At 37.5% G+C, this 25,676-nt stretch overlaps 1 protein-coding gene across 1 annotated transcript in view; it reads left to right on the top strand.

Annotated features, from left to right (window-relative positions):
- LOC150094471 (sodium-dependent organic anion transporter-like) overlaps positions 1–20,811 on the top strand; it is a 111,908-nt gene extending 91,097 nt beyond the window's left edge. Inside the window, exons 5-6 of the mRNA XM_090412263.1 lie at positions 5,567–5,717; positions 20,624–20,811. Of these exons, the coding sequence (XP_090268389.1) occupies positions 5,567–5,717; positions 20,624–20,685 (213 nt within the window). The 3' untranslated portion in view covers positions 20,686–20,811. The remainder of the gene's footprint in view (positions 1–5,566; positions 5,718–20,623) is intronic.
- Positions 20,812–25,676: the final 4,865 nt, after the last annotated feature.

The following is a 25,676-nucleotide window of genomic DNA, read 5'->3' on the forward strand; positions in this document are numbered from 1 at the left end:
TTGTTTTAGTATCCATCCTGATATCTCATCACATCCCCATTGCCTACTTCTTACTCAATTTATGCAAGTGTGGCACCTCCTCCTCATACACGTCTTCATCCACTTTCTTTTCCAGTGTAGATATAGCACTGAGCTGTATGCTGCATACACCAGCATGATAGCTTCTGGCAAAATGGGCATTAATTCGATGAACGATTATCTCTGCATTTGCCACCTGCATACCATCTGTCAATCGAGTTATTCTTTCACATTCGGTCTTTCATTTACTTGTAGCATAATGATAGAATTATTTTGCTTGAAGAGAGAGTTTCATTTCATATTCAGGCTTAGCTTTCCTTGCAATATTTGCAATTCTCTTCTAGCCTGCGCCTTGTAACTTTCATGACAGGCATTTTATTTATGCACACTGTTTTCCTTCCACATCATCTTTTTCTTTAGAATCTCTTACTTAATAAGAATGCACATTAATTTTACTTCTACTCTATTTATTCTTCAAACTTTATGCACTACATTTAGGGATATATTCTAACACTACATCATTTAAGTATTTTTAATGTTTCTCATGCACTGCCGAATTCTTTCCCATCTATCAACCGATACCATGGGATAGACCATTCGCCTCAGATGATCATAATTTCCTGCTTTGAATTTTAGCATGTAGCTTTTTCTGAATGGGACATCCAGATACTTATCCACTTCCCACGTCAGTAGAGAATGACCACTTGACCACTTTCACCAACTGTGGGCTAAATAGTTGGTGAAATGGAATGGATAGGGGAGAGTGTAGAAAGGTCATGTCCAAGAATTGGGGTTTGTGGGACTTGTTATAGAAAGAAACAGAAATAGGCTAGTGTGTATGTTTACAAATGCTAGAAGTATTGAAAACAAGGGGAATGAAGTTGTAGTGTTGATATTTAATCACCTCAAATTGTTGGTATAAGAGAGACATGGTTAAGTGACGATGATATTCTGAGTGGAATAGAGATGGAGCAATATCTAGTCTTTCGAGAAGACAGACAAAGCAGAAAGTTAGGAGGGGTGTTATTGGCGATGGCACAGGAGTTTTGATAATCTAGGGTGGAGATGCCAAGAGCAAATACTGAGAGTGGTTCTGAAGCAGTATAGTGTGAAGTGGAGGTGGAGAAAATCAGGATCCAAAGAGAATGAATTTCTTGAGATTTTAAGGGATAATTATTTTAAGCAGTACGTAACAGAGGCCACACTTGGATCGAGGGTCTTGGATTTGAGTATCTCTCAGAAGATATTGTAAATGAAGTGTCACATCATCCTCCAGTTGGTGAAAGTGTGGCCATGAAGTTATCACTTGGGTGGTGGCCAGCCATACCAGCCATACCAGGACTTTTGTGAGAAAGAATTATATGTGGAAATATAAGACAAGTGATTATGGCAAACTCAGGAGGCAGCTGGCAGCGATATCATTTAATGAGGAATTACATGGGAAGGAAATAAATGCTGCTTTGTCTCTACTTGGTAATTATCTGGCAGAGGCAATGATTAAGTGTATTCCAAATGTCAGGATATTAAATAAGGTAGGTGTAAACTGGATGACTGAAGAGGTGGAGCATGCAATCTGGAAGAAAAAGATATTGTGGAGGCGGCACAAGATGAATGGAGATAATCAGTTACATGAGAAGTACAAAGAGCAAGCAAGGAAGGTGACTCAGTAAAGGTAACAAAAGTGCAGTATGTGCAGCAGTTAGCAAATGACGCTAAAACAAATCCTTGAAATCCTTGGGAGTTTTTTCGATACGTGGCCAGTAGAAGGAATAACGATTATGGGAGAGTGATAAACACTGAGGAGGATATAGTAGAGTATCCCTGTGATTGTAACATAAAGCAGAACTTGAGAGCAGTAGGAAGGGATAGGAACCATTGAGTGGGCAGGAAGTATATGAGGAGTTGAGTAAACTTGATGTCAGAAAGGCCATGGGTCTTGATGGTATATATCACCGCGTGTCATGAAGGAATGTTCCAGGCAGTTAACAACAGTTTTAACATGCATTTTCAACGAGTCTTAGATTAGCACAGGTCCCAAAGGAATGGAAAGATGGCAAAATTGTTCTACTTCATAAAGGAGTGATAAGTTTAAGACTTCAAATTATAGGCCAATCTGCTTGTCTAGTTGTAGCCAAGGTGTTCGAGAAACTAGAAAGGACAAGGACTCAGAACTGGGTAGACAGCAGTAGAATTCTATTTAATGGACAGCATAGGTTTGCTAAATGAAGATCATGTTTTATCAATCTGCTTACTTATTATAACAAGGTGACGAATACTGCTGCATATACAGTAGAATATTTAGATTTTGCAAAGGCTTTCGATAGATTACCATATGAGTAGCTAAATTTGAACAGATAGAGTCGGATAGCAGATTAGTGCGTTGGATTGGAGATTGGACCTGATAGGTATCAACAGGTTGTATATGGTAAATTAAAGATGCCAAGAAATTATATTCTTTGTTTAATCCTTTATCCAAGTGTAAGCAAATGGAATTTGCCCTTGAAGTAACTTCAGGACTGGGCAACTCGTATATAGATGCTAATAACTTCACATCACTTCCCTTAGTATCCCATGATGCAAACCACATATACTTACATACTTACAGACATGTATAATGCAATGCATTATGGGAGCGGTCACTACCCAGAGCGGTTTCGACCTTTATTGAAGTCTCATGAGTGGAAGCCAGACCCAAAAGTGATACCAAGGCTCAAGTAATGCAGAAGTCATATTTCCATATACAAGTAGTCAAAAGGTGTCACACTTTATTACTGAAATACTCTGCATAATACTCTGCATTAGAGACAGATGTTGGAAGTTTTTCCACTTGGTTATACTGTAAATTAATGATGCCAAGAAATTATATTCTTGGTTTAATCATTTATTCAAGTGTAAGCAAACAAAGTTTGTGCCTGAAGTAACATCACGACTGGGCAACTCGTATCTAGAAGCTAATGACTGCAAAGCATATATGCTTAAAGACGTATAATGTCATGCATTATGAGAAGGACCACTACCCAGACTGGTTTCGACCTTTATCTAATCCAGTGTATTTTAAGTAGTATTAAAGTGTGACACCTTTTGACTACTTGTATACTGAAATGTGACTTCTGCATTACTTCAGCCTTGGTATCACTTCCGGGTCTGGCTCCCACTGATGAGACTTCGACAAAGGTCGAAGCTGGTCTGGGTAGTGGCCCTTCCCATAATGCATAGAATTATACTGTCTGTAAGGATATGTGTTTTGCATCATGGGATACTAAGGCAAGTGGTGTTAAGTTATTAGCATCTATATACGAGTTTCCCAGTCCTGAAGTTACCTCAGGGGAAAATTTCATTTGCTTACACTTGAATAAAGGATTAAACCAAGAATATAATTCTTGTCATCTTTAATTTATAGTATAACCAAGTGTAAAACTTCCAACAGGTTGTATATGGGGGAGAGTGATATTCTAGAAGAGGAAAGTCAATACTGGTGTGCCCCAGTAGTCTGTTTTAATGCCATAGTTGTTTATTGTGTATGTAAATGACATTGGGAAGGCTCAAATGGTGATATCCAGTTGTTTGGAGATGACACAAAGTTGGGGAGAGTTATGAGAAGTAGAGAAGATGTTGTAGTTTGCAAAAGGACCAAAGTAAACTGACTGAATGGGGTTTAGGGATGTCAGTTTAATGTTACAATGTGTAATTTTATAATTTGGGAAGAAAAGATGTGATGCAAGTGGGGATATTTTGGACGTGGAGGAGATGAAGAACTTAGGGATTGTGATGGATAGGAACTTGAAATTGCGTGATCATTTTACTAAAATTGCGAGGACGACAGCGGATTATAGGAATGATGTGGAAACATCCTTACTTCTACATGTCAGTGTAGAAGTAAGGATGTTTTGATTCCATTGTACAAGACTTTTATTAGGCCGCTTATGGATTACTGTGCACAGATTTCGTCACCTGGTTTTCAAAAGATGGTGAGTTGTTGGAGAGGGCTCAGAGACGATCGCTAAGTCAATTTCTGGTCTGTGGAATGTGAAATATGAGGGCAGATTTAAAAAATGCAAATAACAGGGCCTGATGGATATAAAAAGAGGGGGAGAAGTGATCGAGGATAACTACTAGTTAATGAATGAGATTTTTCGTAGAATATCTGGAGACGGGGAGAACGAGAGACCATCCCTGGAAGCTGTTTCAGGTGAGGGAAAAAGAAAAATCTACTCCAAACTCACAAGGGAGTGAGGAGTAGATTTTTTTCATGGAGAGTGGTGAGTGATTTGCAGAGACAGTGAATGCATTTAAGTTGAGATACGATGAGCTTTATTACATTGCATACATTTGTTACAGTTATTATATACATTACATACATTTGATTACATATGATACATTACTTACATTTGTTTACATGTGATATTTAAATTACGTACATTTGTTTACATATAATGCATACATTACATACATTGGTTTTCATGTGATATGTACATTACATGCATTTGGTTACATATGATGCATCTTGTATGAGAACTAATTTCTTTGCTTTCATCCTCGAAGCTTATATGTAAGCTTATCTGAGGATGACACCAGTTGGTTATTATGAATTGGTGGTTTTTTTTGTATAATAATATATTTTAAATAATATATTATTATTATTATTATTAAATATATTTCTGGACTGGTATGTATGTCATGTTCAAGTTATTGGTAATAGCGTGAGAATTTTTTTTTCGTTTGATCTCGAATATGGTAATGTGAAGTATATCGATCGCTTTGTTTTTTAGTCCTGTGCTGGGTGACTGAGGAGTTTCATTTTTTTTTCCCCGAGTAGTGCGACTTGGCTTATGATGATAGTTGATTGAAAGAAATCTGCTAACTGTTTTTGATTCATGTATTGACAGAAGCTTCAGGAACGAAGTTTTTCTTTAGAAATTTCGCCTTTGGGTTAAATAATTCATAAACTTCATATCACTATTGTATGTTGCGAGTGTCTTTTGCACCACGTATTCTAGTAATTAGTAGATTTTATGATGAGAGTTGGTTTAATGTTTGTAGCTAGATGCTCTTGAATAACTTCAGTCTGTTATGGACTACAACATGTGGATGAAACTTTTATTATTCTGGAAAATTTGAAACTTTTATAGAAACTGTGTTATTTTAACTTTCATTTAAAGTGAAATAGATGAAAATCAGTCTGATATATACTAGTAATAAGAAGATCTAAATGCATTATATCGATACTAGCTTCCTTCAAAAGAAAATTTCTGAAAATTTTCTTTTGAAGAAAATCCGTCTCTCAGGTTTTAATTTAAAACAAATCAAAAAACACCATTCAAACAAATGTCTGAAAATAGATATAGAAGTTTTAAAAGGCAAACAAATATTTAATGTATATATTAAAAATTATATAACTTCGAATGAAATTTACGAATTTAAACTTAACCCTTTTTATATTAGGTGAAAGATCCCTCGTATAAGCTTTTATGACTATTAATTTTTAACTGTACAACTGTAGCAGGTTGTGAACGCCTAACCTTTTTTGATTGTTTGTTTGTTTGTTTAGCAACAAGCAGTTATTATCTTATTGCCCTGGATGTATGGTTTTTCAATGATAACAGGAAGTGCATTTATTTGTCTTACGTACCAAATCAAAAAACGATACCAGAGAAAGAGCCTAAAAAGAGAAAGCCATTTTCCAGTTATTTCAGAACGAGGTAACTAAAATAATATCCAAGTTATTTTTTTAAAAAAAATACTTTAGATATCAGTAAGATATGCAATACCATGTCAAATTTGGAACTCCAAGGCACATGCAATTGTAAATATATAGACTCTGCTATATATTTCCATAAGTTCGCATGAGATTTTAATATGAATATTATGGAATAAAAATGACAGAAACGATAACCTCTTATTGTACCTGGTATTGTACCTTCCTAAGAATGAAGATATAATACTACACGTTTTTGTTTTGCCTAAGCTTAAGCAAAGCTCATTGATGAAAGCTTCAATCTTGTCGATTTATCTTGATAATTCCTTCTCTACTCTTATTAAACCAGGGTCTTCGTCAGATTAGATCGCGCCTTGAGGCAAACAATTAAATAATACTCCTGATGGATTACAAGACAAAAATATAAGAAAATCTCCAAATGCTATTTTGTTATTATTACAAGAGAAATATTAATGCAAAACGATTACATAATAATATCTATTAAATGTTTGCTCTACGGGGATATCGCACAACAAAACTGTTTATAACTCTCCTAAATTAAAATTATAAGCTATGTCCGCCTCTGTCGATATAGTTGCTAGCCCAACCAATATTTCTTGGGTCATAGCTGTTCGCAAAATAATTTCTAACCAGTTTAAGGTTGGAAACACTTCTTTCCGCACTTGCTACGCTAACAGGAATAGTCAGCGTAGCGACGGCGCCTACCGCAATATGGCTGAAGGAGTGCCCTTATTAAGCCGCGCCATGAGGCAGGCTGCCTCTATGCTACACATTGTCGACGTTACTGCATGAAACAAAGTGCACTGAAGCACGAAATGCACGAAGATAATTTTTACACTTGGAACCTAAGTGCTCTTTTTGCTGCCAGTTGGTATGGACTAGTATATACTAAATATAACGTCAAAACGTAGATTATCTTTTTTTATACATATTCGGAGTGATTGCACTGTCAGTATTTCACAACAAGGATCATTCTTTTGTCTTTCTATTCTATCCTTTTCATCAGCAAAAAAAAAGTTCTAAGAAGTAAGGAAATTTCATTTCAGTATATTCTGAAAATATATTACAAGTATTTTTTAATTAATTTGTCAAGATAAATGAACCAGCTAATGCCTTTTATTCCCCTATAGGAGTAGGCAAGCCCGTTTTAGCCATATATATAACGTTTGGAGACTGAGTGGTAGTTCAATCTCCACCAGTAGCCAATCAGAGATAGCTGGCCCAAGACTACCATTAAGTATACACAGCATTTAGTGAAGAGCCTGGCAAACAAGTGCCAGGATAAATATAAATAAAATAAACCTACTAATACATTTTATTGGTTCCAAACCTAGAGTTAGGCACCAAGAGATGACAGCACAAGAGGTGGTAGCACATTCCTAACCCTAACAGGATATCTTATTGTCAGAAATAGTGTAGGTTCTATGGTCGATTTTCTTGAATTTATGGGACGAAAAACCTGAGTTTCCCAGAGAAGAAACCTCTTCCCATTTGCCACAGATCGACTAACTCGGGAAACGCTCGAAAAAAATTTTTGAAAGCGTTACTCTAGTCGACTACTTGAAATGAACTTTGGTAGCCATTCTTCGAGTGGTATAGTGTTGTGGACGCACACGGCAGTTCCACTAAACTAAGCTATACGAGGGTAGTCTGGAAAGTTCTCGACCTCGACCATACATGGCAACACTATCAGCACATTTTTTTTTTCAAAGTTGGTACATCTGTTATAAGCATCCATGTGAAATTGCAACCCATTCTATTGAGCAGTTTGTTTTATACAGCTGTCTGCATCCCCGCATACAGACAAATCGGCCCTTAAGAACACACGCAATTTACAGACAAAAAATACTAGTTGTGGTGGTGGTGGAGGTTGGCGGTAGATGGCGTTGATGGAGATGATTCGTAGTAGAGGTTCGGTGTAATGGTTGAGACAGTTGTAGGTGTCCTCCCGCGATGAGTCTTCGGACTCCTTGGCGGTATCAGGAATAATAATAATAATAAAAGTGTTTTCTGTGCCCCTTGAAATGGATAAAATTGGGTACCGTGTTGTTATAAAATTCTTTGAGAAAGAAGGTTTAACGCATTAAGAAATTAATTCGAAATTCATAAAAGTTCATGGGCAGTCTTCTGCTTTGTTTTCGACAATTAAAAAATGTGTTGCCGAGTTTAAACGTGGCCGACCAGCCTTGAAGATAATCCACGTGAAGGACGTTGAAAAAGTGTGACATCAGAAATCATTGATCAAATGCACGATATGATATTTGATGACTGGCGAGTCAAAATACATGAAATTGGCATTTCAAAAGAACGTGTAGTGTATAGTTTGCATGAAGAATTGCAAATGAAAAAGCTTTGCGCAAGATGGGTGCCGCACTTGCTCACAGCAGATCAAAAACGCATTCGCATGAAAATATCTGAACAGTGCTTGGAGCATTTTAACAAGAATAAAACTGATTTTGTGTATCTATTTATTATTGTGAATGAGACTTGGATTCACCATTACATACCAGAATCCCAACAGCAGTCAAAACAGTGAACAGAAGCCCGTTGTTCAGCGCCACAGAAGACAAAGTCGGTGCCATCAGCAGGAAAGGTCATGGTATCGATATTTTGGGATGCTAAAGGCATTTGTTTATTAATTATCTTGAAAAGGGTAAAACAATAACTGGGGAATATTATTCCGATCTTTTAACCAGACTAGACGAAAAAATTCGTGAGAAAAGACCCGGTTTGGAGAAGAAAAAAATCAGCTTTTATCAGAATAATGCACCTGCCCACAAAGGATGTTTTGGCAATGGGAAAATTAAGGGATTTGCACTATGAATTGTTGGAACATCTACCCCCTTATTCCCCAGATTTGGTTCCCTCTGACTTCTCAAAACTAAACCTCTTCCTCGTTGGTCAGCGTTTTTCTTCGAATCAAGAGGTGATTGTAGCTGTAGAGGAGTATTTTGCAGATCTTACTGAGAACCACTACTGGGACGGGATATTGGCGCTGGAGCATCACTGTACTAAATGAATTAGTCTTAAGAGAGATTATGTTGGAAAACAAAATTTTGAAATTATAAATTCGTTTTTTCATTGTTAGGATGAGAACTATTCAGACCACCCTCGTACATGCTCTAATTTGTCGAGAACAGGTAAGTAATTTTAAGTCAGTTTCGATTTCACTTTATGGATATATTGCTGTAGAAAATTCTTCTATGGTGTTCGGAGGATGAGTTTGAAAATTAAAATTCTGTCGAATTTTTTATGTTTTCAGTCTGCATATTCCATTAGTGAATTTATGAAGGCTATTTTACCTCCTCTTTTACTTTTTCAAATAATCTCTCTCTCTCTCTCTCTCTCTCTCTCTCTCTCTCTCTCTCTCTCTCTCTCTCTCTCTCTCTCTCTCTCTCTTTCTCATCGTTGATTGGCATTTTTCCTCTCAGTGCTTTTGCAGCTTTGCGGAAATGTTGGAAATAACGTTAGGCTGCCTAAGCAGAAACCATTATAGACTTCATTCTAATCGCAAGTAAAGGAACTTTTCTGGGCCTTTCTTTAACGAGTTTCCATATTTGTCGATCTTCGGAAGGATAAGCAGGCCTTTTTTCCCTGTATTTCAAAACATAGACCATAAAATTCACAATTTTACAGAAACTAACACGAATATTAGAGTTTAGGGCAAAGAGAGAGTGACAGTTGTGAGCATGCTCGTGAAAAGCCTTGATTCATTGGTAGTTTCACCTCATTATCAGCGAAAGCTGAAAGATGGATACTGGCTGTCAATCTCTCTCTCTTCAAAACGTTTGTTGAGACTAAAGGAGCTCCATGTATTCACTCCCTTTGATAAAAAGACGTTAGAGGATTTTTGATATTTTTATAATTTAAACTATCTTTAGTTGACTTATTCTTCATTACAAGAATAAGTCAAGTAGAGGTATTTTAGGCTTCTGATACAACTGCCTTCTTCATCCATATATATTATCATAATTTAACTTTAAAAAAAAAAAGATGGAAGGTAGATGAAATCATCAAAAAAAAAAAATCAGCTAACACCTTTTTATTCCGGTACAGGGATTAGACGAAGCCGTTTTAGTCCTATCTAACTTTTGAAGACTGAGTGGACAGTTCAATCTCCACTGGTAGCCAATCAGAAATAGCTAGCCCAAGACCATCACTAATTAAGCAGCCCGCAGTGAAGATATGGCACAACAAGTGCCGCGATCTCGTGGTCCCTAACCCTAACGTAATATTTTTAATGTCTGAAATAGTCTGGGTTCTACGGTCGATTTTCTTGAATTTACAGGACGAAAAACCAGAGTTTCTTGGAGACAAAACCCGTTTGTCCGTGCCAGAGATCGAATACTCGGGAACTAGTCGGAAAAAAAAGGCTTAGTAATAGTTCCTCTAGTCGGCGGCTAGACTTGAACTCTATCTAAAGGCGGTTTAGCGCTGAGGAGTGCAAACACCACTTCCTCTGAGAAACCAAATACCGGCAATTTATTTTCAGTATTTTGGTTTATATACTGTGGGCAGCTTTGAGCATATTTGAAATGTGTTTCTGTATTTCGATGTAAATTTGTTTTAACCCAAAATCAGTTTCAGTAATTTTATTATTCTCGATTTCTTCGCGTTCTTAACTGATAGTTGAAGAAAGTATTGGCTTGCTTTGATTTAGCAATGTAAAATTATTAAATGATAGGATATTAAAAATCTATCATAATTTCAAAGCCAATATTGAACATTTAACAGCTTCAAAACTGACCAGAAAGCATATAAGATTACAACCTTCAGCATTTTAGTGTGTGTGTGTGTGTGTGTGTAAGGAGAGAGAGAGAGAGAGAGAGAGAGAGAGAGAGAGGAGAATTAATGAATCGATATTACTTGGGAGTGTTTTATAGAGAGCGTTCTCACTTCCTTATTTCTGTTTTGTGGATTTCTTCCTTTTTGTCTTTTCATTTTTAAACGAAAGTTGGCCAAATTTATAGATCAGTTTCACATAACTTCAGTTTATCTCTTGAGTCTGCAGTAAGCAGAGGTGACAATCTCTTCTGGTGATACGAAAATTCCACAACCCAAAGACTTCCTCAGACATTCATGCTATTCTGGGATTCGAACTTACTTTTCTTCCTACAGCAGTGATATCTACTTGGCTATGCAGATGAGTAGGTGATTGCTGATTATAAGAACTGCTTTCATATTTCCATTCCTTTTTTTTCTTCTCAGGAAATTACGTATTAATTTACCTACAAAATGAAAACAGTTGAACAAAGCAAGCAAGGAAATGAATGTAGACAATCATAAAAATACATTTCATAATTTAATTTTTGTAGAATGATATCACTCGTTTTTATTCTTTTTTATGCTCATCCCATCCCTGAAAGGTGTTGTAAATGAGTATTGTGGGTGGACTAAGGATTAGACAATCCTTTGAGCCCCTCCTCTCGAGACCAAATATAAAATCTTCTCAAGCCACTTCCTTCAGTAAGCAGAGTAATGGTTTTCCATTCGATCACACTGAGATTATTATTATTATTATTATTATTATTATTATTATTATTATTATTACGTGACACCTCCAAGGACTATATTATGTCAACAATTTTTCGATTGTCGATGTTTCCTGTTTTTTTTTTTGTTGTTGTTGTTTCTATTTTGTGGGAAATATTACTATTATGATACATGAGAAAATTAAATTAACCAAAAAAACTATTAAATAATGTTACTTTTGTACAAATCTAACGTATGTTGGATTCTGTTTAAAATAAGCAACTCGTGAATGTCAGAAGCTTTATGCGGGCTTCATTAACTTGGATGGTTAACACGTATAGGATAATCAATAAGGCCATACTCTGTAAAATGTACTTTCATGTTGAAGCTTGATTATCAGACTTGAAAAGTGAATCTTGAATGGAAGTACTGAGGCAATTGTTTGGTGGCATTTAGGCAATTTTATTATACTTCGTACTGATAGAGCAGTACTATTCTTACATAACGTCCAAAAGGACTTAAGAAGGCCGAAGCCTTTACATAAAAATTAAGATTACAAAGGTATCACCCGACACTTGTCCTTGGTATCCTATTTGTCATGCGCTGATGGTAATGACAGGCCACTAGTGTACCTTGCAGGGCCCTCAAAGAAATAACTTTAACATCACTCTCAGATAAGTCAAGTAAAGACAAGTATCATAGAGACGGTGGCGCTGGTAAAACGAGAAGTCGCCCCAAACTCCTCTTCTATTTGCCTAGCAAGGTCAGCAATAAACGTAGTACCGAACAACCTTGCTCTTATGGTAATAGGTAAGTGAGCACCCAGTACCCACTACCTGAACATCGATCACCCAAACACCACCATCTCTCCTCATTACTATATCTGGCTTTCTAACGCCAGAAGTTGTTCTATAGTATGGTTCAACTGTGGTCTCCAAGCCTTTGTTCTTAAAACGGTTAGCCAATATGGAGACCACCGCATCATCTTTCTGCACACGGACACTATTTGTCTGGAAACAGCATTGGGAAATATGAGACAGAGTCTTGCTGTAACGGCAGTCAGCCCTATAGCTAATGTCATCACTGCCTCATCGGGCTGTGCGGGCCGGGCAGGGCATTTAATCTAGTTCTTATTAAATCAATAAACTCAAAACCTGGAAGTAATCTAGTCCCGCCACGTGCCCACCGATGTTGTGGGGGTAACAAGTGTGAATGCCGTGAATGCTACTTTTGAGTTTACTCTAAGTAACCTCTGTTCTCTTCTACTAGTGTTCTCTTGATCGATATGAGATGAAAAACCCATGAGGAAGTCTTCTGTTGGCGAATAGAACCAAACTTAAAACGGTATTTCTTCGTGCAGCCTAGCGCTATGGATGCAAGATCCATTGCCATAGACATTTTAACAACAAAATATAAAAGAAAGTATAAAATAAAAGTTCCTTCGAGCTCATGTTCGAAGACAGGGTTATGGGAAGGAAGTGAACTGGTGGAGGGGATTCTGGGAAGAGAAAAGTTTGTGATTGGTTCCAGTGGGTGGTGCCGGTTGTGTGGGGAGAAATTGATTGGAAGCGGGAATCTTTTTTCTATCCAATAGCATCATCGGGGTTTAATGGTTGCTGGCGGGGTTATCTATTTTTGTTAGTAGTCGTATATATTTCTGAAGATCTACATTTTTGTAATGTGGGCAGATCAGTGGGATTAACGTTTTTTCCATGTATTATTGCTGTTTGTTCTTCATGGTGAAGGGGTAGAAATGTCTATGGGATGGCTCTGTGTTTGGGTCTTTCTGGTTCTTTTAAGTGGTTTCTTTGAGTGAGGGGTGCGTTTTTGGAGTCGTATTACCCCACAGGTTTTGCATTTCTTGAGGATTTATCGATATTTTTCTATGCAGCAGCTAATATTGGTGAAGTTCTTGAATAATCGTTTTTATTTATTTATTATATGAAAGCTGACTGCGAGTGTTCGATTTCTTGAGGAGATAAGGTTTATTTATTTATTTATTTATTTATTTATTTATTTGCTATTGTAGTGTCGATTATTGGAATTGAACAAGTCACACTGAGAAATACAGAAGCACCTTCAGTAGCATTCTTTCTCCAAAAAAGCTACAGGAAGAAAAGCACACATAAATACCAGGACAAAAAAAAAAAAAAAAAATCACAACATACACATTTTTTCCACTCTTCCTTCACACAGAGGACAAAGAGATGCAATGTTAGGGAAAGCAACACCGTTAACTCCTCCACACAAAAAATACACCTAAAATATACATCACGAGGAGACAAGGGGGAAATGATCCCGACTCCCCACACACAAAAGTAGACCAACAATACTAATCAACTACAGCAAAAACGAAAACCTTCCGCCCTTCACAAAAATCCTTCACTATCCAGTTTTTTTTTTTTTTTTACTGTGAAAGACAGCACCTGATTTTGCTTACCTAGTAATTCAGTCAGAATCCTCATAAAAAGAAGAAACAGAATCCAAGAAGAAGAGGTGACAAGAAAAAAAGAATAAATAATATATTAAGAGGAACTTATCGATTTACCATGCAAACTATACGAAAACAAGCACATTACGAATGTTTCGTTTCTGTTACTGTTTTCAGTGATCTGAACTCTGAAACTAGTTAATGTACTTTCTTGTATTACTAACTGGAAAGAAAGAGATACTGCAGCTTTGAGGAAATTTCTTTTTTTTTTTTTTTTTTTTTTTTGACAAAGAGTCAAAACCGGAAATACGAGAAATTAATGAAACTACACATTTCTCTTAAAGTCTATTTAAAAATTAAAAAATTTAAATTACAAACAAATACTACATTATAATAAATTTAGTTCAATCCTTTATCCAAGTGTAAGCAAAGTTTGCGCCTGAAAATATCTTCAGGACTGGGGTAAAGTGGTGCAACACCAGGCAACTCCGAGCAAAGGCGGACCAAGCTCTCATTACTCCTTGTCTCAGTATCTCCCATAGTGAAAAGCACATCTCCTTGTGGACATGTATACTGCTATGCATTAAGGGTAGGGCCACTACCCAGACCGTGTATAGGTAAATATGATCTCTTCTATTGCTTCTGCCTCAGTATCTTCACGTTTGGGTTTGCCTCCCACTGACGACTCAATAACGGTCTGGGTAGTGGCCCTACCCTTAATGCATAGCAATATACATGTCCTCAAGAACATGTATATTGCTAAGCAAGAACAGTCATTAAAATTGCGTTAGAAAAAACAGTGATTAACGATTATCAGAATTACACTCTAGACCAGTGGTTCTCAACCGGCTTCCCCGGAACACTGGTGTTCCGCGGGGGTGAATAGGTGTTCCGCGAGAAGTTCTGGATTTTGTCATTTTTAAATTAATTTATCAGCACAAATTAATTTAATGATGGTTTAATTGATGTTTTATTAATTAATAACTAATTATCAATTATTGATTAATAATAAAAATCAGCTAAATTACCAATTAATTATTAATTTATACAATACAAAATAACCAAGGTGTTCCGTGAAAATTTCAGGATTTGTGAAGTGTTCCGTAGTCGGAAAAACTTTGAGAAACACTGCTCTGGACAATTTTACTTTTTAGACACTTATCAGAGATGTAGGGAAACTTTCATTTCATCAAAAGCCGCAGCGGTTGCAGTGTTCAGTATCTCTTTCTTTTAAAGTCAGTCATCCAAGGAAGTACATTAACTAGTTTTAGGGTTCACATCATCGAAAAACAGGGGAAGCAAAAAGAAATTCATAAAGCATGATTGCTTTCAAAGATTCTGCATATGAAATCGATGCAATGCAATTAGCATTAAGATATTAGGTTGCTCTTGCTATTTTATTTTGTTTTCTTGTCACTTGTTCTTATTAATCAGGTGCCATAGTCCTTTTTTTGTTTGGACTTATTGAGAAAAACGGTAGGCATAATTTCGTTTGATGTCTTTAATGTAACAAGAATTGTTGAATTAAGAATATACTGCGTTTTTAAAATATCCGCATGAACATGTACAAAATATGCTTTCTCTACTATGAACAGTCTGACTGAGTTCATTAGGGATAAGGAAAAATCAGCTGCTGTCCCTCAGAAATCTGGATAGAGCAGGGTACTGTGCGAATAGAGAGGTTTGTGTTTTGCCTGATATTGTTTCCTTAGTTGTATGGGAGAGTCGAAATCATATCCCCCTCTTTTGGAGGAGGTGGGGATATGATTGATTTTTAAATTTCTGTGTTTCTTAGCGGTAGTTTATTTTTGGTGCATTGTTTGTGTGGACGAGTTAATGGTTTTCCTTTCCCAAACATTGTTTCTCTTTTGCCCTGTATGAAAGATGGGTGGCAAATGTCTATATGACAATTTTGTATTCGCTCTAGTGTGTATTTCTGGTATTCCCCCCCCCCCTCTGCATATGGCTGTTTTTGGAGAAAAGATGTTTTTGAGATTGCTTCTATATTTCTAATTGTATCGAGTGTGTATCCTAATCAAGTTCAGTAATCGACGCTACGACAGAAAAATCTAACGCCGCCCCTTCTCAAAAAATCAAAAACACACACGACAAACTAACTGAGCATTAAAAATTAAACAAACATGTTTATTGAATTTAAAGATTCACTAATATTTAATGCTGTATAGGGAAAAATCATTAAATCCTCAAAAAATATAACAGCAGTGTGGGATAGATTCAATTTCGGAAAACACTCCACCTACAAAAATAAAAGTCAAGGACACCCTCATAAATACACGGTGACAGAAAACTGCCCCCATAGACATTTTCCGCCCCTCCTTCCACAGGATGAGCGTAGTACACCAGAAACCGATGTTCCAACTTGTCTGCCCACTGTGTGTGTGTGTGTGTGTGTGTGTGTGTGTGTGTAGAAAGTTTTTTTTTACCTTGGATATATACTATGTTAAATATACCAAGCAATTTTATAAGCTAGGTTTTTAATCCTTTTTCCCAAGTAAGCAAACAGACAAGTAAGTCACGTTTGCTTACTTGGGAAAACAAAGTCAACACTAGGCAACTCGTTGTAAAGGTGGAGTAAGCTCATCATTTTCCTTAAAATTTTCCCCTAATGCAAAGCACATTTCCTTGCGGAGATGTATGATGCTATGCATTACGGTAATAGTCACCACCCATACTGGTTTCGACCTCTATATATGTGAAGCGGGCTCTGAAAATTAGGCGATCCCGAAAGATCGCTCATCTCAGCGTTGTTCCACTGAGTGACAGGCTCACCCCGTCACCGAGAAGAACTTCTCAGCATTGGCCCTAGCCAGTGGCAGGCTCACCCCACCACCAAGCAGAGCCAATCTCAGCGGTGGCCCCAATCAGAGACAGGCAAAAACCTACCTTCAAGCGGAGTCTCTCAGAGCCAGATCCTCCCCGCACCGGTTTCAACCCTATTGGGGTCTCATCAGTGAGTAGGTAGACCCATACCGGTTTCGACTTTTATTGAGGTCTCGTCAGTGGGAGTTAGACCTAAAAATTGCCAAGAGTGAAATAATACAGAGCTTAAAAATATTTTTCCTAAACAAGTTGCCATAAGGTGCTTTGACCTCATTAAAATAAAAATCTCCTGATGAGAGTAAGATGTAGAAAGTTTTTTACCTCGGGTATATATTTTGTTAAAGATACCAAGCAAATTTATAAGCTAGGTTTTTAATTCTTTTTCCCAAGTAAGCAAACAGGTAAGTCAATTTTGCAGCCGCAAACTTGACTTACTAACTGAGAGGAGACTTCCACATAGCCTTTAAAGGAATGCGCAGACCCAAAGAACAAGGATGGACTGCCAATTTGAAATTTAGCCGACCAAATTGAATTGTGTTCTTATTGGCTTAAACCAAAATACAAAATGATGGTACAAAATGACAAAATTTCATGCCGCCTGGGGCGTCGCCCGGTTAAACAAGGCCCCCGTTGTTTTCGCAAGGGAACCAGGGCGAACAGCGGAAAGTCTGCTACTGGAACAAATCTAAAAACACACCCCAAATCAACATCACCAGAGTTAAAGATCGGTACTATCAACATAAGAAGCCTGAATGGCAAAGAAATGGAGCTAGCTGAGGAATTAGATAAGTACCAGATCGACATTATAGGGGTGACTGAAACAAAAAAGACAAAAACTGGTGAAAACTTTCTGGGTAATAAATATAAAATGTTATATTCAGGCAATGACAATCAAGGAAAAGAAGGAGTAGCCATAGTATTCAACACTAAATAAATATCTAATCTTCTTGAATGGCAGGCAGTCTCAAGTAGAGTGATGTGGGAAAATAGGAGAATGGGGAACTGGACAATGAGGCTTATTTGTGCTTATGGTCCCACCGAAGGTTCTACTACTAAGGTAGAAGTGGAGGAATTTTTTCATGCTTTAGTGAAAGCAACTGACGCAATGAAAAAGGAACAGTTGGTCCTTGTTGGGGAATTAAATAGCACAGTGGGAAATGATTGTCAGACATACAAAATTATTTTAGGAAAATTCGGAGAAAAGAGCAAAGCTAATAATAATGGGAAATACCTGTTGGATTTCTGCTCAGAACATGGACTGGTTATTACTAACACTATGTTTCAACATGGTGTTAGTAATGTGTCTGGTGTCTGGTGTCTGGTGTCAAATGTGCACAAATTCAAATGGAGAGAAGAGGCAAGGAATAAGAAAAGTCTCATTGACTATGTTATTGTTGATAGTGATGTTTTCTCCCAGGTGCAGGACACCAGAGTGTACAGAGAATTTGAAATTGGAAGTGATCACTATTTAGTCTTGAGCAGGATAAAATTGAATTTCATATTGAAAAGAATAAAATTGAGCAGCTCTCATATGTGAACTGTAGACAAAAATACACAAAAATTATTGGAAAAGAAAAAATGAAAGAATTTGAGAACAGCAACCAAACCTTGGAGATTCAGTGGCAAGCCTTGAAGAAAACATTGATTGATTCAGCCAGAGAGGCATGTGGTGAGGTTGTCAGCAAGGATAGGAACATCAGAACTCCATGGCGGACACAGGAAGTTAAAGAGGCTGTGAAGGAAAAGAAGAAAGCATATCAAAAGTTTCTGGCAAATAAGTCAGCTTGTGCTCTTAGAGAATACAGAGACAAATGTAAGAAAGCAAACACTGTGTAAAACTAGCTAAACAAAAGTCATGGAAAGACTTTCGTAAGAATATAGAAAATAAATATCAAGAAGGTGGCAAGATATTCTGGATGTTGTTGAAGCTCGTAAATGGAGGAAAGAGTTCTATAAAAGGAATTAGAGATGATAAAGGTGACATTAAAACGGGAGAAAAAGATATCCTTGAAGTATGGAGTAATTACTTCGAAAAATTGCTAAATGAAACAAGCAGTGATAGCACAGTGGTAAAAAAACACTCAACAGGTATATAGTAAGGAACACATATCCATACTAGAAGTCGAAAAAGCCATTAAAAGCCAGAAATGGGGAAAGGCAGCAGGAATAGATGATATTCGGCCAGAGATGCTGAAGTATACAAGCTTTTCTTCCACATGATAGAGGGATGAATTCCAAATGATTGGAGTAGAGCTCTCATAGTACCAATATATAAAAAGGGAAATGAAACTTAATGTGAGAATTACAGAGATATTTCATTATTGAGTGTTCTTGGTAAGATATATGCAAGTATACTTGAGAAACGGTTGAGAAGAATTGTGGAAGAAAAGCTTGGTGAAGAACAAGCTGGATTCAGGCCAAATAGAGGTTGTCAGGATCAGATCTTCACTTTAGGACAAATAGTTGAGAAAGCATGGGAATATAACAAAGATCTGTATTTAAGTTTTGTTGATTTGGAAAAGGCAAATGACAAAGTGCCAAGAGAGAAGCTATTCAATAGGCTACAGTTATATGGTGTCGATGGGGCATTATATCAAGCAATACTTAGTCTTTATTGAGTTGTAAGTCAGCAGTTAGAATTGAAGGAAGTACAGGAAGATGGTTTAATGTTAAATCTGGTGTCATACAAAGATGTGCATTATCCCCTCTGTTATTCATTATCTATATGGATCACATTATGAAGAAAAATGGTATTAAACATGATATCAAAATTGGAGATGGTAATGTCAGTTCTTTGCGTTATCAGACGATGTTATACTTCTAAATAAATCCGTTACAAGTCTGCAAGATTCCCTGACTAAATTTAATAACTGTTGTAATAGGTATGGTACGAAGGCTAGCAATAAAAAAACAAAACAATGAAAATAGGCAGAATAGTTGAAAATGTCAACTGCTTTTTCAACGGAGAACCTGTGGAACAAGTAAAACATTTCAGGTACTTAAGCACAGTTTTTAGTGAAGAAGGTAAATTAAATATGGAAATAGACAACAGAATCAACAAAGCTGGTATGGTGGGAAGTCAATTGTATAACTTCATATGGAATGAGAGAGAAATTAGTCGGAACACTAAATTAGCTGTATACAAGGCAGTGTTCAAACCGATTTTAACTTATGGATCTGAGAGCTGGGTCAGAAGTAAAACACTTGACCAAAGACTAGAGACCACAGATATGAGAGTCCTGAGAAAGATTATAGGCGTGAACAGATAGCATCAATGGCAATATCATATTAAAAACGAGGATATTAGGAAAGAACTTGACATTGTCAGCATCCAGGAATGCGTTAGCAGAGCTAATCTCAGGTGGTATGGTCACCTAAGCAGAATGGGCGAGGAAAGATGAGCAAAACAATGTTCTCTGCCAGGTTGGCAGCAAAACGACCCAGAGGAAGACCAAGATATAGGTGGATTGATACGGTACAAAGTGCCTTAGACGATAGAAATATAAGATCTGATAATGTTGGAGTCTTGACAAGTAACAGACTGATTTGGAGGAAAATTGTAGATAGGAAGTTAGTAATGATGTAAATTTTTCATGTAGTACTATCATATCCTGGTCACCCATTGAGGGGTACATGGCAGGACTGTGATGATGATGATTAAAACCCGTATATATCTTCTCATGAATTAGACAATCATGTGACCAGTTTTTTTTTGTTTTTTCTCCATACTAAACTCACATTTCATTTAAATACTTTTAACTAACAAACCACCAACTCACGCTTAGCGCACAAACTGGTTAGGATCAAGAATACGAGATAGCGGCTATTGTCTGCCGTTTAGTCATTGCTTTCTTGTAATCAAAATTTATTTTTAACTAATTGTCTGCATGAGAGTGCCTGAGAAGGGATATTAATATATCCGTTCACAACACATTAAAATGGAATAAATTTAAGGCAGAGTATAAATATATGCATTGGCTTATATAGAGTAGATTTACGAATGAGTAATGGGACACAAAAAAGAAGTGTAAAAAATAACATTAACAGTGAAATCAAGAAATTAATGGTGCTTTTGTATCTAAAAATAATATCTGATTAATGCCTTCGAATACAGCTTTGGACATTCTTTTTTACTTTTCTTTCAGATGTAAATGGGACAATTCAATCGGAAGCTGAAGAATTCATAAATCGTCACCAGAAAGAATAGAAAAGTTTAATTGGAAGAAGCTGATATTTCCTTTTAAAATTCGTGAAAGTGTTATGCTTTATGTTTATTCAGTGTATATCATCAGAATCAAAAAATAGATTAAATAAAATGAAATACTAAATTTCATCACATTCAATTAATATCTTTATTATTAAAATCCCGAATACCAAACTCCATTCAATATAAAAACTAAAAAAAAAAAAAAATCAACTAACGCCTTTTATTCCCTAATAACGCATAACGGTACTGACTTGATGGGTGAACCAAAATGCTTTTCATATTCCCCTTCATCTGAAAAAGAAGTTCTTTGGGTGGAGAATTATTGAGCCTTAAGCTCGCCCTGAAAGGGCAGCGAGATTAACTGTTTTCAGCCGAGCATAGAATTGACTTGGGTCTCTTGTATTTGTAGAAATCTGCTTCGTTGTAGTCTGATGCTAGTTTGATCAGTGGGTTCGGATGATTAATCGTCTTATTGAAGAACTTTTCAGCTAGGTCATGAAGAAGAGTTGTGATGTAGGGAATGCTGACATCTCCGTGGATTTGGGAGTTTCTGATAAACCATGGCGCATCTAAACTCATTCTCAGACATTTGTTTTGTATTCTCTGCAGCTTCTGAATATTTGTCTTCGAAGTGTGACTCCACGCAGGAAATGCATAAGTTATGACTGGGCGTATTACCATCTTGTATATGAGCAGTTTGTTCTGAGTATCTAATTTACTTTTTCTGTTGATCATGGGGTTTAGCTGCGCTATTGCTTTAGACGTCTTTGAACTTATGTGTTCTATATGGTTGGTGAATTGTAGTTTTTTATCCAGAATTATTCCAACATATTTGACTGTATTATGCCATGGGACCTTAACACCTAGTAAATGTATATCTTCCTTGATTTGAGGCTTTTTTCTGGTGAACAGTATGGCTGAGCTCTTCTGTGGATTGGTTTGAATTCTCCAGTCCATTAGCCATCTTTCCAGTGTGTGAATGCTGCTTTGGAGTCTCTTAATAGCCAGTTTTGGGCTGAGAGATCTGGCTAATAATGCAGTGTCATCAGCATATAATGCAGTGATTGTTGAGCTTGGGTTTTGAGGGATATCAGCAATATAGATAGAAAACAGCAAGGGGGCCAAGAGCGAGCCCTGCGGTACTCCCGCCAGAGCCTTGCGTCTGGTTGATACAGTTTCATTTATTTTGACTTGTATGTATCTGTCTCTGAGGTAAGAGTGAATTATTTTAACTAGCTGAATAGGTATATTGAATGCGATAAGCTTGTAGAGAAGACCTTGGTGCCACACCTTATCAAAAGCCTTTGCAGCATCTAAAAAGACTGCAGCTGTATGAAGATTCGGATTGAAGCCTTCGGAAATGTACTCGATCAACCTGTGGATCTTCTGAACGGTGGAATGGTTTTTTCTGAATCCAAATTGCTCATTTGGGATTATATGTAGTTGGTCCGTTTGTGATTGAAGTCTAGTAAGGACTACTTTTTCTGCTATCTTTCCAAGGTTAGGCAAAAGACTGATAGGTCTGTAGTTTTCAGGGAGTTGAGTGTTTTTTCCACTCTTTTTAATTGGTGTGACATCTGCTATTTTCCATGTTAAAGGGAAATACTGGAGTCTGAGGATGGCATTAATTATGTTGACTAGATGTACAATGGCTTTTCTGGGGAGTAGTTTGATTATTCTGTTCGTAATTCCATCTGGGCCTGGAGCTTTATTGTTGTTCAGGTGGGTTATAATATTTATAACTTCTGTTGGAGAAGTGGGTGTGAGAGATTCTAGATCATCTTTTTTTTCTGTTATGGCCTGCCTGACTCGGCGGTGAATCTTGTAGATGAGATTGATGTTCAAATTTTCATATGAGGGGTTGCATTGACTTTCCAAGCTGTCGGCTAGAGCCTCTGCTTTTTCCCCATCATTGTGAGCTATTCCTCTCGAGGTTTGAATTGGGGGTAAAAGTTGTCTTTTGGTGCAGAAGGTTCGCAGAAACTTCCATATGGAGTTGTCCTCAGGGTTTAATTTTGTTAGCTTAGATTCCCACTCCCGGTTTCGATGTGTCTGGAGGGGTTCAGGTACTTGTCTGTTTAATTTGTTCAAATTTGCTTTATCTTGAGGAGATCTTGTGTTATGATACCGCTTTCTGGCTTTCTTTTTCAGTCTAATTAAATCTATAATTTCTTCGGGGATCCGTCCACTAGGGTGAGAAACTTTGGTTTGGGTAACTGCCTTTATTGCATTTTTGATTTGGATGGTAAAGTTGTTTACAGCCATTTCTATCTCCTCTTTAGTGTGAATAGTAGGAACTGGGCCAATGTGATCAGATAAGATTCTGGTGAGTTTGTCCCAAGATATGAAAGAGTGGGAAGGGGAGAATTGATCTTGTGTGCCAAGTTTAAGCAGAATAGGGTTGTGATCTGATGAAAGTTCATTTATTGCTTCCAGCTGGTATTGGTATCTGATATTTTTGAGGACAACTATGTCAAGTACATCTGAACTTCCAGTTGGGCTATGATGGGTGGGCTCTGTAGATCCGGTTACAACAATAGAATTTTGTGTTGCATAATGGTTTAGAATTCGACCTTTATCATTGATTGTGGAGCTATGCCAGGCTGTATGTTTGGCATTAAACTCACCAGCCATGATGATGGAATCGGAGAAGCCGAGAATGGGGTCCAAATCGAATAACAGCAATGGAATGCTGGGTGGATTATATACAGCGTAGATTTTGATATTTTCAGCGTTGTTGGTATTAACTTCTATGCCAGTTATCTCTAGGTTCTTGGTTTGGGGATTGGTCAGAACATTGTGGCTTAGATAGTTTTTAATGTATATAGCAGTTCCTCCTCCACTTCCAGTTAGTCTATCTGTTTTATACATGGTATAGTTCCGTAATTTGGGATTGTTAGCTGGCCTGAGATGTGTTTCGTTTACCAGTATTATGTCAGGATTATGCCTCTGAGAGAACTCTCGTAGTTCTACGATTTTATTGCTGAGTCCGTTGGCATTCCATGCCGTGATCATGAGAGAGTTGGGATGGAATTTTCTTCTATTCATTGCTGAGGGCTGTCAGAATTGAATGGGTACCTTGTAGGAATCTTTTCGTGGAGGACGGTGAAGGATTCGTCAAACTGAATTCTTGTAACATGGTAGCTAGTGAGACAGTTATTACTGAAGTAAGATTTGAGCCTACATGGTCATGAGTTGGAGTAGTCTTTGTTCGTGCTGCCTCTGCATAAGTTTTAGGCATTTGTTTCCTTTCTTGAGTTGTTGGGTTACTGATAGTTTGAGCTGGGGTATAACTAGCACGGCTGGCTTGAGCATCGCTGAATTGTGTTGGAGGGGTAGTTTTTTGTAACCTTCGGTTATTTGGATGTGTAGTGCATCCCTTGTAGTTTGCAGGGTGAGGTCCTCCACAATTTGCGCATTTAGCTGGAGCAGATCTTGGTTTTGTGCACATGACTGTCTCGTGGCCCTCGCCACATTTTAAACATCTGTAATTTGCTTTGCAGAGTTTTTGGGCATGGCCAAATCTTTGACACCTATGGAACTGCCCAGCCATCGACTTCCTCCTCAGTGGCTCAGTAGAAATTCTGAGGCCACATATCGTTGTTAATTCATATATCTATTTCTGTGTCTTATCAATTTCTACGAGTATTAGTGGCATTGGTCTTTTATCTGCCCTGAGCATCCTGCTCACTTTCACTGGTGTTAGGTTCCGACTCATGAGATCTGTGGTGACTTCTTCACAGGTGACCCCCTCAGTCACTCCGCAAGGCACAACCTTGAGATTTTTCTCGCTGGGTAAAGCAAAGTATGATATGGGAGACTTTTGTTATCCATTATTCTTGTTAGCTGTCTGTAGTCAGTGACTGAGGCTGGTTAGATTTTGACACCTTCATCTTGATTTTTGGCCCAGGAATATGCAATTTTGTTTTCTCTAAGGGCTGTGGTGACAGTGGTCCATTTGTCCTTGTCCCTAAGTATTACTGGTGGTACCTTTTCGGTGTTCTTTGGGACTTCTAATGTACTTGAGTCTTCATCCATCTGGGCTTCTGTGATTCTTCTTCTTTTGTAAGTGTGCTCCCCTTGAGAGATGTTTTGACAGGGGGATTTTGGTGACAGAGCAGCAATGAAATCCTCTTGAGAGATCTCGTTCTCCTCCTCCTCTCCATCATTAGAGTGAATGTACTCTTTTATGAATCCTGGCCAGTCAGTTTCTAATTTGCTTATTATAAGTTTGAGCACTTCTAGAGACTGCTCCTTGTTAAGGAACTGGATAGGATCTTTGATGTTGTCCATCTCAAAGTGGCTATTTCCTGCCAGCAGAGATGGGTTAAAAGCAGTATAATAATCCCGCAGGGCCAGGGGCCTGCCAGCAAAGTATCCTGTAGACCTAAATGGACTACTAGCAATATATGATCCCGCAGGGCTTGAAGCCTGCCAGCAAATGTCCTGTAGACTGAGTTAGTCTACTAGCAATGTAGGCCTAGCGAATCGCGCTAGTAATTACAAATGACTTACCTGGATAAAGCACAATGGAAAATAAAGTAACTGTTTATGGTAGCGAGCAATTAACTACTATCACTAATGAATAAGTATAACTATAAATCGCTAAAAACATAGCAAACCGATTCATAAATCATCATCAGAAATACATGACACTAAACACTAATACTCGAGCCGCCATCTTTTTCTATTCCCTAATAGGGAGTAGGCGAGGCCTTTACACCCTATCTAGCTTTTGGAGATTGAGTGGGCAGTTCAAACTCCACCGGTAACCAATCAGAGATAGCTGGCCCATGTCTATCACTAATTATAGCAGCCGCCGATGAAGAGGCTGGCAAACAAGTGCTGCCATCTCCTGGTACCTAACCCTAACAAGATATGTCACTGTCTGAAAATAATGTGGGTACTACGGTCGATTTTCATGAGTTTACGGGACGAAAAACCCGAGTTTCAGGGAGGAAAAATCCGCTTGCCTGTGCCAGAGATCGACT

Source organism: Typopeltis vanoorti, chromosome 22, assembly GCF_054136105.1.
Source record: "Typopeltis vanoorti isolate ZY-2024b chromosome 22, IOZ_Tvanoo_1.0, whole genome shotgun sequence".
Taxonomy (NCBI): Eukaryota; Metazoa; Arthropoda; class Arachnida; order Uropygi; family Thelyphonidae; genus Typopeltis; species Typopeltis vanoorti.